We start from the raw sequence: 17944 nt of genomic DNA, 5'->3' as shown, positions 1-17944 counted from the left end.
GCATCCAATACCAATACTTCTTCGCTGCGTTCACCTTCAGCCCTTATCACAGTGTGACAGTTCTTTTTTCTTCCAACAAAAATAAAGCGACTAACACCCATTAAAACGTACTTTAGATAACGATCATTATGCAGCCATGCACAGAAATTAATAAAGACGCACATCATTGTCTGAAAGCACTAAATGTCACAGAGAGATAAACATCATGTGGAGTTATTTTGTTTTGTATTGTTAAATATAATTTTGTATTAAGTAATAATGAATCATTAGTGTATCATGAGAGTAAGAGTAAAGGAATCTAAAGTAATTGATTTACTGAAGTGGCAAATTGATAATAAATGTTGTTATTTTTAATAAACAGAAACAAATAAAAGATTAAACATATTGCCAATAGACAATTAATTATAACATTAATACATGTTTTGTCTAAATTCTTAATGAATATTAGCTGGTTAGTTAAATGATTTGAAATGAAATAAATTTTCAGGGGGTGACTTGATGTATAACCAACCGTATTGTTGATTATAAAGGCAAAAAGAAAATTATATTTCATTGTAGATGAATATACATTTTTTTTTCTTGTTGAGCAGAGTAGGTCTGAAATGAGCAACAGTCAGGTGAGAATAGAACGTAGACAGCCTCTCACACACAATACCACTAGTTCCCAAGATTCATTGCAGTCATTGCTTGTTTTAATTGTCTGCCAATTTCCACGTACATTTCATAAGAAAAAGCAGTGGTATCATCAAAGGATAAACATGAATGTCCTAATAATGAATCAGGAAGTCTTTATTGTAAAAAAAAAAATCTACATTCTCAATTTTCTAGTGACTGGTCACATCTAAATTTTCAGTTTGTTTTTTACAGTGTTGTATACGGCTCGGTGAATACTCCTACTCCCATACATGAAATACAGAGAATACAATGGAATAGTGGATTGCATTAAGGTTAGTAGTATACAATACACTAATAGTCAAAAAATATTTTTTAATCATACCCTTATTGGGGCTGAGCCCCCCTAAAATGAAAATCTTAGAATCGCCCCTGCGACATTCCATTAATAAGCTCTCTACACAGCACAATGAATCTCTTATTTACATCATATCTACAATTTGTTATAATGAGAGGATTCCCGAGCTTAGAGAACTCAGCACTTTACAAAAACTTAGCATTTTGAGTGGTCAGTGGATTCTAACTTTAACTTTTCTTGTCATTGCGTTCAAGAAACCATCAGATATGTCTGTGATTGGCTACACTGCTCAATACTGCAAATATGTTGGAGATGGCCTCCCTAGGTGGTATGTAAGTATGTCAAGTCTGTTTGAGAATCTGTGTCCTATTTGTGACAAGTATTATGCATTATTCGTCTTCAGGGGTTATAATGTGGATGATGTCAGTATGATGACTGTCTATATAAGAAAGTTTCAGCTTGAATTTGTTGAAGACAACATCAGCATACTGCAGTCTTTTCTAACTGAAGTGCTGGTAGAGGTTTGAAGTGTGAATGAAGTGAGTAATATACTGACAAATGTTTTATTCTTCAATTAATTAAGGGGAAATTTGGTGTTTTATTGATATGAATGTAAACATATTATTTTTCTTGTATTCCACAGATTCCAGAGTCATAATGGAGAACTTTTCCATCATAGTCAGTTTTGAGCTGACCCTGGATCCATTTTCCATCCCTCCAGGAGCAAAATATCCCATATTTATCTTTGGCATCTTCATCTACATGTTTGGTGCTTTTTGTAATCTGACCCTGTTGCTCCTCATTATTCTGACACAAAGTCTCCACAAGCCAATTTATGTGATTTTGTTCAGCCTCCCTCTGAATGATTTTGTGGGAATTACTTCCATGCTTCCCAAGGTTCTCTCTGACATTGTGACAGAAACCAATAATACATACTATCCCCTCTGTGTTCTCCAGGGTTTTCTGCTCCACATGTATGGAGGTGGTGTTTTGTTCATCCTGGCAGCCATGGCTTTTGATCGCTATATTGCCATTTGTATGCCATTGCGATACAATAGTCTAATGACACCCAGAGTTGTTATGGGGATTGTGGCTCTTGTATGGGGGTTTGACTTTTTATTAATTTGTACACTGTTTTCCTTGCAGGGAATGCAGTCAAGATGTAGATCCCATATTGTGAGTGTGTTTTGTGATAACCCTTCTCTTTTTAAGCTGACCTGTGGTAATACTATAGTTAACAACATTTTTGGCTTATTTACAACAGCCATTATGCAGATTATTAGTGTTTCCATTCAAGTATTTTCTTATGTGAAGATTCTGATTACCTGCTTGGTTACAAGTAGGTCTGACACAAAGAGCAAGGCCATCAACACCTGCGTTGCTCAACTGGTCATTTTCGTCATGTTTGAAATTTTTGTGACTTTCTACATCCTGTCCCACAGGTTCTCAAATGTTAATGCAAATCTGCAGAAAATTGTGGGAATGCTTATTTTTTTGGTGCCTCCTGTTATGAACCCAATTGTTTATGGACTGAACAGCCACGAAATCCGAAAACATTTCCTTAAAATCTTTCACAGAAAAATCTCTTTTTAAATGTGTTTTATTATATAAGTTTGTGCCAAGATGTCTTATAAAGCCTTCTGCTGATGTTCAAAGACAATTCCAATAAACTATTTCTAATATGTAGAGGGCAATTGCACAACTATTTTCACTTTAGGGAAAATTAATACATCACAATAATGCCAAGACCTATATTAATAAAATTATTGTTAAGCTATATAAAAAGAACAACAACAACAACTAATTTTGCCTTCACCAGTGTAACAATTCTTTATTTCTCAGTTATTATATAGAAAATTACAAATATTAGTTGATCATAATCAATCCACAAACTCCAGTTCTACATCTGAAACCAATTAAAGGGAACAATACCACATCAGAAAAAAAACCTTTACAACTTTTGAGAAAATTAACAGAAGATTAAAAGCAAAGAATATTTTTATTTGCTTTGTTCCAAATGTCTTGCTTACTTGCATAATTATAATAGAGAATGCAGAAGTGCATAATGTCATTTTCAGTGTTAACTGATATCTGCTATCATGAATGGCATTTTATGACAAACATCATTAGGCAAAAGCCAGGCCCTGTCATTTTATGGTAATATACAGTTTTCAGGGTCTGTGTATTCATGAAGACTATAAAACATTGAGATTTTTTTCCTGTCACTTCAGTGTGAAACAATCAGTTTTTTTTGTGTGTGACAAAAAAATAAATAAATAAAATAGAAGGTGTAGATAATCTTTGTTCTGCCTGCTTCTGTCATTTGACATGCAAACAAAAAAGGTCAGACACATAATTTCTGTAAGTAAAATAGCAGTCTCATGCTCTGTTCTGTTTATACAGACATTATTTGATTCAGACTGGATATTTAAAATGATACAAGTTTGTCTGCTGAGTGCATGGAAAAAGATAAACACACACACACACACACACACACACACACGCATGCACGCACACACACACACACACACACACACACACACATATTCTATATATATATAGAAGTGCTGTCAGATGATGAACATTTTTCATGCAATTATTTACATGTTTCAGTTTATTAATTTAATTAATTACAATCCATTGCAAAATAACTTTGACTATGAAAATACCCACAAAAGATTATTTATAATTTTTTCTTTTTTCTTAAATGAAAGTATCAAGTAGACATTGCAAATTGTAGCTTTAGAAATATTTTATCTGATTCAACAACAATATAAAATTATTACAGATAAATATTTAGGCTACAATTTAGGCCTAACATAAACTATTGAATATAAAAGGAGATAATTTGAGAAGTACCTGAGTGTTGTTTGTTCATACAATGAAAGGCTTTGGAAACCACAACAGCTTTTTTTACAAAAAGTCTTCAAAATACCTTCCTTTATGTTCCACTAAAGAAAGGTCTGAAACGACATGAGGGACTTAAACGAGTAAATGATGACATAATAAAAAAAAATTGGGGTATACTATAATATACTATACATTAAAACTATACCTTTAATGTTTTTATTATTATTATTAATAATATTATTATCAATTATACTCTAAATAATAAACTAAATCTGCTGGCAGGTGCCAGTAAATGTATTTTGTTATTCGTTCAAACGGCTGATTCAGGAAATTCAGGAAAGAGTGAATCAGAAGTTGCTGCCGACTTTATTTCAGTGTAGAGACATATTTCCAGCTGAAACGGAATATTGAATAGATGGCATGGTCTTATTTTTGCGCCCCTCCTCTCTGTCTCTCCCTCATACAAACTAACGGTTTTAGGGGCGTGGTTAAGGATATTCATCTCAAGCTGTCAAACTGACGTCATCAGAAAATGAATGCCATTTTTTTCAGTGGATTAACTTGCACTGAATAATTGTTCACATCAAGACTATCTAGTTGCGCTGGTAAAGTAAATAAGGTCAATTTTGATTTAATGTGTACTTTAAAGGTAAAATATTATTTGCAAGATTGAGCAAAAATACATAATATTGTTCTTAAAATATAACACAATATAAACTTTTTATTTACTGAACTGTTGTATAACATCACATTTAAACTCGTGATATTCAGGACAAAATCAGCACTTGTGTAATCTTATACAGTATATACGTAGTATATTAGCGACTGTTTCTATGGGTCGCTGTATGTAAGCCGTCCGCCATATTGTAATGGTCAACTGGATGTCATTCACCATAATATTCACTGAATATTAAAAAAAATGCCACAATCCTGCACAGAAAGGGTCAATGGCTCTCTGAGAAACTTCAGTATGGTGAATGATGTCAAGTTGACCATTGCAAGATGGCGGACGCATCTATGTGCTTGGGGCTGTTGAATAGGACATCTATACATGTGTGTAATAGTCTGCTGCTCTTCTTGCTCGTGTGATATGGTATGATATAAATATGAGACAAAAAACACATACAGGGGAATTTTTGCACCAATATCTTGAATTTTAGTGCATAACTGCATTTATGGCATTATTGTCCTGCATCATATTTGGCAACTGTCTGAAATGTAAGATGACATACATGTCTGGGGGTGGGGCCATGTGTTAACTGAGTTAAAATATCTTAATCACGTTATTATAATTATTATTTTTATAACTAATTAATTAAGTTAACACATTAAACTGACAGCCCTAATATATATAGATGACTTACTATTAGAAAACAAAAAAGATTTAAACAGTGGACCTACTAAGGGCATGTTTATCATGTGCACCTTCTTTTCTTTTTAAAGTTATTCTGATTCAAACCTTTTTAAATTCAAAAACAACTTACAGTCAAGCTCGGCATCCCAAAGGTATTGTTAGTGGCATTGTTCATATTGACCTCTTAACATCAACACAATTAGTGACACAATTAGTTAATTATCAAGTTGTTTATTGTATGTGACAAAACCAAATGGACGCCATTAATGAAATCCCTCCAGATCTCATCAATCAGACTGACATAGGCCTACTAAAGGTCCCAATGGACCAATAATGACATGAATGTGCAACTGTTATTATTAATGCAATGAACTTAGAGTACCAGTGAATGTGAAGCATTGAATTACAATGTGTAAATTTAGTTCAAATGTTACCATCCAAAATCTGATCTCTTAAAATTACATGGTTAGACCTCCAAGTGAAGACAATCAAAAGCGTATGTAGACATTTTTTAGACTAAAGAGTTTTACATACTTTAAATACAGCGAATTCTACAGCGCTTTGTGCTCTGGAAACATCCACACTTCTGATTTAACCCATAAAATTAATTTTATTGGTATAAATAAATGTATTGCTATCAATTTGGTGATATTAAATAATATTTTTTTTTAACTTCGATAAAACCAGTTAATTTAGGTTTTTAGGTTTACACAACACAGTTATTAAATAAAAATGGAAGATGTTTTATTAATTTTGGCTGTTCATTTACAAAACAACAGCACTTTTGGGGGCATGAAAATGGGTTTCAAAAGTTGAAAATTATACCATGATCATCTCTGTAAACTTCAGAAATGTGAATTTGTGTAAACAGTTATTTCATGCTATGTGTATCACACGTTCAGTCTATAGGCATGATGAATACTTTAAGAATAGGTATGTGCACAGGTGCATAGTGTTTCTTTAGAAAGTGACAAAGTGACAGCGTTTTTAATCATTTTAACAGATCCGTGTGAATGAGGATTATTTTTTGACAACATTGTTGTCTGTATGTGAAACTTTTTAAAAATGCCAAAACTTTTCTGTTTTGATTACATTGCTGTAGTGTAATTTACCCTTAGTTACCATTTTTAGGTTTTAGGTTTTTTTTTTCACTGCATGTCAGTAATGGCATACAAACCCATATTTCTTTTACTGGAGGGCCTATATTGCCCTACAGCCTTGCTTTCATAGCTGCCAGCTTGTCCATTTTATAATAAATGCAGTATACTAAAGATCCCACTCTTTTCATTTCATTACAAGGACAGATCCCACTCTTTTAATTTCAAGAAAAAAAAAAAAGGGGCGGACTTAGCGATTTGGGGGGCCTAAGCAAATTCCAGGTTTTGGGCCCTAACACAATAAAGGTGTCAGGGTTTCATAATTTATTGAAGCAGCCCTGGGAGCCGCCATTGGCTAGCGGACCCCCACCTGCTGTTAGCGTTCCATTGACTCCCATTCATTTTGGCATCACTTTGACAGCGAATAACTTTACATCTGAGGCGTTTAAAGACACCATTTGTCCTTTCATAATTTCTAAAGAAACACGGAAATGTATTAAAGACCTTGTATCTTACGTGATGGTCCCGTAGAAGCAGTTTTTGAAAAAATAGGCTAAACATTGCATCATAACCTGCGACTCTCTGTTGCAAGTTAGAGAAATTACCGTATGAACAAGAGGAGAAGCTCGCAGGCAATCTTGTACTGTCTATGAGGCTATCGTGGGGATGTGGAGGCATTAAGTCAAGGGATATAATTAATCAGAATACTTACCAAAATTTGCTCCTGTTCACGCTCGCCTTCTCTGCAAGATTCGGTGGATTATTCAGATTTCTCTTGGCACAGCGATTAGAAGACTTACAATTGTCAGACAGGTTGCTCACGTGAAATCTACGTCATCAAGCTCAGTTTGAGTCTGTGCAGTATGCTCGACCCCTAGGAACTGCATGCTTCTAATTGACTCCATTTTTCTCCATTGAATCCAATGGGGTCACTGTGTCCATTTCTTTTACTGTCTATGGAGATTACAAGGTGTGTGTGTGTGTGTGTGTGTGTTTGTGCGCATCCAATACCAATATGTCTTCGCTGCATTCACCTTCAGCCCTTATCACAGTGCGACAGTTCTTTTTTCTTCTAACAAAAATGAAGCGACTAACACCCATTAAAACATACTTTAAATAACAACCATTAAGCAGCCATACACAGATATTATTAAAGACGCACATCATTGTCTGAAAGCACTAAATGTCACAGAGAGATAAACATCATGTGGAGTTATTTTGTTTTGTATTGTTAAATATAATTTTGTATTAAGTAATAATGAATCATTAGTGTATCATGAGAGTAAGAGTAAAGGAATCTGTGATTTTTTTTAAAGTAATTGATTTACTGAAGTGGCAAATTGATAATAAATGTTGTTATTTTTAATAAATAGAAAAATGACAGATTAAACATATTGCCAATAGACAATTAACTATAACATTAATACATGTTTTGTCTAAATTCTTAATGAATATTAGCTGGTTAGTTAAATGATTTGAAATGAAATAAATTTTCAGGGGGTGACTTGATGTATAACCAACCTTATTGCTGATTATAAAGGCAAAAAGAAAATTATATTTCATTGTAGATGAATATACATTTTTTTTTCTTGTTGAGCAGAGTAGGTCTGCAAATGAGCAACAGTCAGGTGAGAATAGAACGTAGACAGCCTCTCACACACAATACCACTAGTTCCCAAGATTCATTGCAGTCATTGCTTGTTTTAATTGTCTGCCAATTTCCACGTACATTTCATAAGAAAAATGAGTGGTATCATCAAAGGATAAACATGAATGTCCTAATAATGAATCAGGAAGTCTTTATTGTAAAAAAAAAAAAAAAAAACATTCTCAATTTTCTAGTGACTGGTCACATCTAAATTTTCAGTTTGTTTTTTACAGTGTTGTATATGGCTCGGTGAATACTCCTACTCCCATACATGAAATACAGAGAATACAATGGAATAGTGGATTGCATTAAGGTTAGTAGTATACAATACACTAATAGTCAAAAAATATTTTTTAATCATACCCTTATTGGGGCTGAGCCCCCCTAAAATGAAAATCTTAGAATCGCCCCTGCGACATTCCATTAATAAGCTCTCTACACAGCACAATGAATCTCTTATTTACATCATATCTACAATTTGTTATAATGAGAGGATTCCCGAGCTTAGAGAACTCAGCACTTTACAAAAACTTAGCATTTTGAGTGGTCAGTGGATTCTAACTTAAACATTTCTTGTCATTGCGTTCAAGAAACCATCAGATATGTCTGTGATTGGCTACACTGCTCAATACTGCAAATATGTTGGAGATGGCCTCCCTAGGTGGTATGTAAGTATGTCAAGTCTGTTTGAGAATCTGTGTCCTATTTGTGACAAGTATTATGCATTATTCGTCTTCAGGGGTTATAATGTGGATGATGTCAGTATGATGACTGTCTATATAAGACACTTTCAGCTTGAATTTGTTGAAGACAACATCAGCATACTGCAGTCTTTTCTAACTGAAGTGCTGGTAGAGGTTTGAAGTGTGGATGAAGTGAGTAATATGCTGACAAATGTTTTATTCTTCGATTAATTAAGGGGAAATTTGGTGTTTTATTGATATGAATGTAAACATATTATTTTTCTTGTATTCCAAAGAATCCAGAGTCATAATGGAGAACTTTTCCATCATAGTCAGTTTTGAGCTGACCCTGGATCCAGGCCCGGCTGCAGGATGAAATGACTGAGGGGGCATGTGAAATTGTTAAGGGGGCTTAACTTTATTACACCATCAAAATGCTTTGATGGCTGTCATGTTCATCAGCTGTACTCTCAATCACACTTTCAGTGTTCTTTTTGTGGTCTGAAATACGCTGCATATACTTTCTTATGTCCATTTTTAATGATATTATTGATAATTCACATTTTAGCTGAAACTGAATTGCTGATAATATCACATGTTCAGATATTTGCTCGATGGACACCGAATGGCGCGGGGTTGGATAAAACCATGCCCCTTGCTTTAAATTTAAACAACTGTATTTTCCATGTGATTTAAAGCTGCGGTAGGGAACTTTGGACGCTCTAGCGGTTAATAAACAGAACTGCTTGCGTCTTGCGGAGGAACATCGTAGCCGGAACTACTTCTCTCTGTTTATGTCTATGAAGAATCACAAAGGTACTGGGTTACTCCGCCGCGGTATCCCCGAAGCAATCTAAAATAGTCCGAATATAAACACTTATTATAGGTGCACCCTAGTGAGTCAGGATAAGCCAAAAACACGGTTTGGAAAATGGATTCATGGTGTACTCGCTTATTATAAACATTTTTCTACATTTTGAACACAAAGTTACGGACCGCAGCTCTGATTGGTTATTTTTTACCGGGAGCGATGGAGTTTCTGCAAATGGCAATAGGACACTGGGAGGATCCAGAGGAGCTTGATTTTTTTTCAGATTATCTGTCTCATATTCTACTGTCAGGACATAATGACAGGTTTAATAAATATGTAAAAAATTGTTTTACAAAAGTTCCCTACAGCACCTTTAATACCCACATCAGGAAATCACACAGCCAAGCCAGCGTCATTTATTATGAATAATTAACCCTTTCACACTAAAGTTTAAAATATTCTAACTGACTCCCGAAAGTAAGATTTTTCAAGGCTACAGTTATTTTAGAACGTTCCACCTTAATGTTTCCATGGCAACGCGTCATATTTGTCACGTGAAACACAGCAGCCACAATAACTGTATAACAGATGTAGGCTATCCTTCATTTCGTTTTTCCTTTTTTATTCGAAATATTCACAAACTCAGGGCTCTCAAGTCTCACGCATTGGGCGTGAGACTCACGCATTTCAACCCGTTCACACGCTCACACGCCACACCTTGTATTTCTCACGCACAGAGACATTACGAGGATAACGCCCACCAAGTTGCGGCGCTATTTTTGTAAACAGTGAAACAGGTAACGTAGAGGAATCAAGTGAGTTCCCCGAAGGCCCTGACACGCACCAGCTAAACGAATAAAAAAATATAGCTACCGATCAACCAATCAGAAAATAGCATTGCTGTATCCGGGTAAGATTTTTACAGGCTCGTGTGCAACACAGATCCAGACGCTCGCTGAAGTAGGTAACGTTACGGTTACAGACTTGTCAAGACAATGACACAGATTTTCACTATATGTTTTTTTTTATCAATATATTAATTTAACATTTTTTAAAAACAGTCTAAGATATGTTTTGGTCTGATGGTTATTATGACCCCGACACGCACGCAATTTTGGCCATTATACGTGGTCGGCCGTAGCTTTTGTGCCTATTATTAGCCCACTATTATTTTTTTATTGCCAAATTAACACGTTGAAGAGGATGCGGGGCTACTCTGATAGTTTTATATAAGAGACTTCTATAATAGGCCTATTCAAAATACTTGTATGGCAGTATCCATAATAGTTTGAATTATTTTTTGTTTTTTCTTTCCTTTTATTTTTACTGCACCTCATCCTGGTCCCCATTTTGAAAACGTTTTGCCTAGGCTATTTCATTATATTTTATCCAATGTATAATATTGATTATTGCATTCGTCTATTTCAAAGATGTCAGGGAAGAGGCAAAGGATCAATCTTTCATGCTTTGTTCTAAAAGATCTGGGCCCATATTCATAAAGAATCTTAATGCAAAAAGTAGTTCCTAGTGACAAAATTCTAAGAAAATTCTTAGAAATATGGGCGTTTACTTTTAAAATTAAAGAAAAAAATCCTAGTTAAGAAAAAAGTAATTCAGAAAGCATCTTATCCCTTAAAAGAGGTCTTAAGGTAAAATTTGTTATGAGCACAGACGAGGACTTTTAAGAGGCTTAAGAGTTTCTTTAGCAGAGGAGAAAATGGCAGAAAGATGAAGAGGCAGAAGAAATGTGTTGCAGACAATGGATGACAATGAGTTAATAAGACGGTATAGATTATATATAATTTAATATAATATAATTTAATATATAAATTAAAGTAATCACTACATTACGATATTTGGCAACTGGGAACATGCAACAATGCAATAGTGATGATTTGAGTCTGTCACAACCTTCTGTAAGCAGAGTGATCACACAAACAATTACAGCACTTTCAGAACATCTTATTGTGTTCGCAGTTCATTTCGTTTCCACTGGACATTCCCACCTTACAGGCTCAAAAAACTGCATTTATGAATATAGCAGGCTTATAGGTGCGCACAAGCAGGGAATGAACCGTTAATAGTTTGTGCTATACGCTCCCATGTCTGCTTCTTGCCCTTGCTGTGTCTGAATTTTCCTTTAAGAATGTCCTGGTGTTCATCCACTAACTGGGGTAACAGTAAACACTGTTCCTCTGTCCAGTTTGGCTTTCTCGCCCTTCTTGGCTTTGATTCCATGTTTGATACATTAGAACCAACATTCAAACCGCCACTTAAATAGGACAGCAATCACTGTAATTAGAAAGAGTCGAGCAATTTTTATCATTCTAACCAATCAAATATCTTATAGGAAATTAAAAGCATGATAAATAAAAAAATAGAATTCATATACACACATATAATGTGTGTGTGTGTGTGTGTGTGTGTGTGTGTGTGTGTGTGTGTGTGTGAGAGAGAGAGAGAGAGAGAACGGTCAAATAGGAAAAATTACGCATGTAAATTCAAAGTGAGAATTAGAATAGACCCTATACTTAAAATCACTCTTTTTTTCCTTCTTGGACTACCAACCAATCACAGTCTTCAAAAGATTGTGTCATACATAGCAACGGGGTCAACCCCGCCTCCTCACTAAGATGAACGTTTTTGTCTTTTCCTTAGTCAGAGTTGCTCTCAGATCGGTCCCGAATTGCTTTAAAGCTAAGACTCCTATGTAAAAGTTTTTAAGCTAAATTAAGAGTTTTCTGAGAGGACTTTCTTAAAATCATTATGAATGCGGGCCCAGCTCCCTAAAAAGGTGGCTAGGTCAGAGGAGGAGGCTGTGGAGAATACAGTAGGGGAGGGAGTGCCAGTAGAGGATGGGTGCATGGAAGAGACTGTGGAGGACCATAGAGGAAACAGTGGAGAAGCCACTGGAAACAGGGAAAAAGAGAGGGTTATGTAGAGCAGCCACCTGTAGGTGTTCCTTTAAGAAGGAGTGGTCAACACGATGGCCATTCATCACAATGGGAACCACCAGCTCTTTTTACTGGTGCTTAGTCTGCAGACAAGAGAACTCCTGTGTCCATCAAGGTGTGAGGGACATAAGCAGGGAGGCTTTCTAAAATAGCTGCATTAGTGTTAGTGCTCGCTCATTCAAATACCTATGCTGAGAGGGTTTTCTCCATGGTGGGATTAAACAAGACCAAAACCAGGAACAGCTTAGCACTTGATGGAACTGTGAAAAATGGCTGGCCTGGAACCACAGTGCTTCAAATGGGAGCCACCAACCCCTGGCCTCAAAACCAGCTACCAACACCTACAATAAACAACACTGACCATTTTCTCTCTCTCTCTCTCTCTACACACACACACACACACACACACACACACACACACACACACACACACAAATAAATGCTGAATTAAATAAATATTATTTTATTTGTAAGAATATGTGTCATTTATGAGATCAGACACCCGTCCCCATCAAACCCCTGCCGCCATCGCGACCGCGGGCAAAATCTCACTCTGAACTCAGTTCAAAACTTGAGAGCCCTGCAAACTTACTTACCATGTCATCAACTATCCTATATGCCGATTCTCAAATATGTGTAAGTGAGTGTGTTTGGTCGTTTTAAAATCTTTATAACAATAGAGTAAACTTTATAGATAGCCTACTTCCACTGTGTTTATCTGATTTTAAAAACACACGTCGGCAAATTACATTTGAATAGATTGTTTTTGCTGCTTTCACAGACTCCAAATGTAGCCTATTGTTTTACCAGTGCTTACGTGTAGCCTATTTAAATGTATGAAATCTAAAATAAACATTATGAGGTTGAAAACACTGCATAGTTGTGATATGACAGCGCTGAGCTCGTCCGTCTCTGGCTCAGCGCCAACCAACGCGAAAGACGTTTGAATCTGGCAGTAATGTCACGAGTCACACTGAACATTCTAAATCCCATGGGGATAAGGTTAAATTATTATTTAACTCAAAAGGTTTACCATTTATTTTTAACCACGAATACAAAAATGAAACAGAGGGGGCACAAGTCAGATCTGAGGGGGCATTGCCCCCTTTTGCCCCCTCGTGGCGCCGGGCCTGCCTGGATCCATTTTCCATCCCTCCAGGAGCAAAATATCCCATATTTATCTTTGGCATCTTCATCTACATGTTTGGTGCTTTTTGTAATCTGACCCTGTTGCTCCTCATTATTCTGACACAAAGTCTCCACAAGCCAATTTACGTTATTTTGTTCAGCCTCCCTCTGAATGATTTTGTGGGAATTACTTCCATGCTTCCCAAGGTTCTCTCTGACATTGTGACAGAAACCAATAATACATACTATCCCCTCTGTGTTCTCCAGGGTTTTCTGCTCCACATGTATGGAGGTGGTGTTTTGTTCATCCTGGCAGCCATGGCTTTTGATCGCTATATTGCCATTTGCATGCCTCTGCGATATAATGCTCTCATGACACCAAAATTTGTGATGGGAATTGTAGCTTTCGTATGGGGCCTTGACTTTTTTTTAATTGTTTTGCTTTTTTCTTTGCAAGGAAGGAATTATAGATGCAGATCTAACATTTTGAATGTGTTTTGTGATAACCCTTCTCTTGTTAAGCTGACCTGTGGTAATACTATAGTTAACAACATCTATGGCTTATTTACAACAGCCATTATGCAGATTATTAGTGTTTCCATTCAAGTGTTTTCCTACGTGAAGATTCTGATTACCTGCTTGGTCACGAGTAGGTCTGATGCTAAGAGTAAGGCCATCAACACCTGCATTGCTCAACTGGTAATTTTCATCATGTATGAGGTTGCTGGAAGTTTCACCATTCTGTCACACAGGTTCTCAAATGTAAACACCAATCTGCAAAAGATTATAGGAATGCTCATTTTTGTAGTGCCTCCACTTTTGAATCCAATAGTTTATGGATTGAACAGTCATGAATTACGAAATAATCTGCTAAAAATTATACGCAGGAAAATCACTAAAATGTAAAATATTTGTAAAATATGTTTTTTTTTTTACTGTTTATGCCAAGCGTTTCCACAAAACCCTTTACATAGTAGTGTTATGATTAATTATAAAAGTGTAGCAGGATAAAATGACTATAGCCATTTAGGCATTTTTAAGAACAAGAAACTGCACTTAAAATAAATTTACATCGCTTAGCATACAGTTCATTTTCACACTGATATATCCATGAACAATGTATTACTCTTTTGGAGAGTCTCAGAGACATAAGGTATGAAACATATCATTGAAGATATGTTCCTGTACACTGTATTTATTTGTTGATATATTTGCATGTGTTTTGTGTGCACAGTTACTATAACATTTTCACATTTCTGAAAAGTGCATATGTTAACATGCATGGTAAAACATAATATTAAAGCTTTAAATCCAGTGGGTTTTGATTAGGTCAAAATGTTAAAACAATATGAATGATGGTTATTGTTATTTTTATATGTAGGCCTGCATCACTGGTTTCTCTGGGACAATCTTAGTCTAAAAAGTCCAAAAGAGACTGTGTTTAGATATGTTTTATTATAAAGAAATGGCTATTATTCAACCTTTTAGTGGATTCTCATTAGTTAATTGTTGGAAGAAAGGGTGCCGTTTCATGCTTTGGGCCTAAATCTACTATAAATATATTCTTAATCACTTTTAGGTATGATATCTGTATACTGTAAGCACAAATGTGAAATGTTAATGTAATTGCAATTAATCTCAAGGCATATATGCATAATGTCTTTTATTAAATATGTATACCCAATGCTACAGGTTTTTTTTTTGTAAGAGAAAGGCATGCTGTTTTCTGCAGTGTGCAAATACAACAGACCTACCGTACTACACACTCAAATAGTTTTTATAACATTTGTGACCAAAAAATCAGACATAAGGATAAATCTTTTAAGACTGAGATTTTTACATCAACCGAAACAATAAATAAACTTTTCATTGATGTATGGTTTGTTAGAAGGACAATATTTGGCTGAGATACAAGTATTTGAAATCTGAGGGTACAAAAAAAATCTAAATATTGAGAAAATCGCATTTAAAGTTTTCCATGGCAATCCATATTACTAATCAAAAATTAAGATTTGATATATTTACAGTAGGTAATTTACAGAATATCTTTATGTAACATGATCTTTACTTAATATCCTAATGATTTTTGGCATAAAAGAAAAATCTATAATTTTGACCCGGACAAAGTATTCTTGGCTATTGCTAAAAATATACCCCAGCGACTTAAGACTGGTTTTTAGGTCCAGGGTCACATATTAACTTTGCTAACCCTATAACCCTATAGGAAGAATGCAGCTTTTTTTTCTATTTATCTTTGAATTTTTTATTTTCATTGTTGCCTGTTTCAGTTTTTTTTTTAAACTGGAAAAAAGAAATGGCTAAAAAGAAAGAAAGAAAGAAAGTTAAAAAAAAAACCCACTTTCCCCCTTAAATATGGGATGTGCAACATGAACGAACATATTTAAAAAACACTGTACACCTTTTGTAACCAGTCACAGAGAGAAAAAACATGTACAAACATGCATCTCATTGTTAGATGTTTGACAAATGAAAATGTGCTCAAAAATTTGCTATAAATATCCAATTTGTTTGATCTCCAATGACTGGGTTGAATAAAAGTCTGAAAAAAAATTATAATAATAAAATCTATGCTCATCTTACATTATGCAGTATGTGAAGTACTCTTCAACCCATATTGCCCAAAATCTGCAGAAATTTAGCAACTAGAATTGACTCCAAAAATCTGGGTAAAAATTATGTAGTGTATTCCAGCCTTTAGTGTTTAAAATAATGTGTGATGTGTCATTGTTTTCAATAATGTGAAACACATCTGTTCTCAAAAATGATCTAAAAAATGTGTTTCATGACTGTTAAAGGATTTTTAAGGAGTATTTTCATATAGGCTCCAATATTCTAAAGTGGCAGATTCTCATGTCTTAAATCTCAGGTCTATTTTAGACACACACATTACATCATCTGGTGTCAAAGGACCACGAACTAAACCATGATTACAAGTCCCACGACTGTTTTTTTTTTCTGCATAAAAGGTGATGATATACCATCGCCTATAGTGGTGCATAGCTAGTGTATTCAGGTCATACAACTTGAAACAGTTAGTAAACTAAGGTAAGACTTATTGTGACTTAATGTAGGCAGTCAGATTTACAAACCTTGTTACATGACCACTATGTAAAATTATTTATGGTGAAAATATATTCGTTTTGTTTTCCATCAAGGTTCTTAATGGCTGGAAACCTTTCAAATCCCACTTTCACATTTAATCTTAAAATTGCAAAACTTGATATCCATCCTAAAGCAATATATCCTGTGTTTTTGGCTGGAGCTCTGATCTACGTGTTCTCTCTGGTCTGTAATGGAATCATTCTTGGACTGATAATCACTCAGAGAAGCCTTCACAAGCCGATGTTCTACATCCTGTTCAGCCTTCCTCTAACTGATTTAATTGGAATCACAGTCGGTCTGCCCAGGGTGCTTGTGGACATTTTAACAGAAACAAATGATGTGTATTACCCTACGTGTGTTCTTCAGGCTTTTTTACTACATATGTATGCATGTTCAATACCTTTTCTACTGGCAGCCATGTCAGTAGACCGGTACATAGCAATATGCAAGCCGCTCAGATATAATTCTATCATGACTCCTTGCAAAATATGTGGAATCATAGCTCTGGCATGGGGTCTTGACTTCGTCTTAATACTAGTGTTGTTTTCACTTCAGTCTAGAATGGTAAAATGCAAGTCTTTCATTACCAACGTGTACTGTGACAATGCATCTTTGCTTTTGCTTTCATGTGGAGGGGATTTGGCTGTGAACAACGTTTATGGCTTATTTATAACAGCATTTATACAGATTAGCAGTATCTTAATCCAGCTATTCTCTTATACACAGATTCTCATCACATGTATAAAACAAACACACGCTGATTCAAAAGTTAAGGCTCTAAATACATGTATAGCCCAGATCGCTACTTTTTCCCTCTTTGAAATAGTATCAACTGTTGCTACATTATCATATCGGATCCCCAGCATCTCTTCCAATGCACAGAGGATTTGTGGTTTAATGATTTACACAGTCCTTCCAACTGTCAATCCAGTCATATATGGAATGAAAACTAAAGATATTAGAATAGCATTACTCTTGGTTTTAAAAAAGTACAAAGTTAGCCCAGAAAAAAAAAGATTTGCTGTTAAAAACAGAAAGTAATAATTATGGAATGTAAAAAAAAAAAGTTTCTTGATGTTGTATTCTGGATGGAAATTGACACAGGTTTACCTGTATGTTTCATTCTCGTTAAACCTATATCAATCATGAAAAAAAAGTGAATGAACATTTACTAAACAACTGTATCATTACGGAGTTAAAAAAAAAAAAGATTTTATTACATGATATGTGAGTGTAATTTCTTTGTAATTGTTGTGAAGGTATTACATTATTTTAAAAAACAGCTGTATTATCGGTGTATAATGGACTTGTTACTTTGTACTAGGC

The 17944-nt window shown here is 35.1% G+C and overlaps 3 protein-coding genes across 3 annotated transcripts; all 3 read left to right on the top strand.

Annotated features, from left to right (window-relative positions):
* The first annotated feature begins 1627 nt into the window (after nucleotides 1–1627).
* LOC127973050 (olfactory receptor 52J3-like) lies at nucleotides 1628–2563 on the top strand. The gene has a single exon (XM_052577084.1). It carries the CDS (start codon nucleotides 1628–1630, stop codon nucleotides 2561–2563), a length of 936 nt encoding a protein of 311 aa, XP_052433044.1.
* A 6349-nt stretch (nucleotides 2564–8912) lies between these two features.
* Nucleotides 8913–14401, top strand: LOC127972213 (olfactory receptor 52B2-like). The gene is made up of 2 exons (XM_052575558.1): nucleotides 8913–8950; nucleotides 13501–14401. Exons 1-2 carry the CDS (start codon nucleotides 8913–8915, stop codon nucleotides 14399–14401), a joined length of 939 nt encoding a protein of 312 aa, XP_052431518.1.
* A 2277-nt stretch (nucleotides 14402–16678) lies between these two features.
* LOC127972184 (putative gustatory receptor clone PTE01) lies at nucleotides 16679–17659 on the top strand. The gene has a single exon (XM_052575526.1). The coding sequence runs from the start codon at nucleotides 16679–16681 to the stop codon at nucleotides 17657–17659; it is 981 nt and encodes a 326-aa protein (XP_052431486.1).
* Nucleotides 17660–17944: the final 285 nt, after the last annotated feature.

The sequence above is a fragment of the Carassius gibelio genome, chromosome B15 (assembly GCF_023724105.1).
Source record: "Carassius gibelio isolate Cgi1373 ecotype wild population from Czech Republic chromosome B15, carGib1.2-hapl.c, whole genome shotgun sequence".
Lineage (NCBI taxonomy): Eukaryota > Metazoa > Chordata > Actinopteri > Cypriniformes > Cyprinidae > Carassius > Carassius gibelio.
This window is presented reverse-complemented; position numbering and strand designations above follow the sequence as displayed.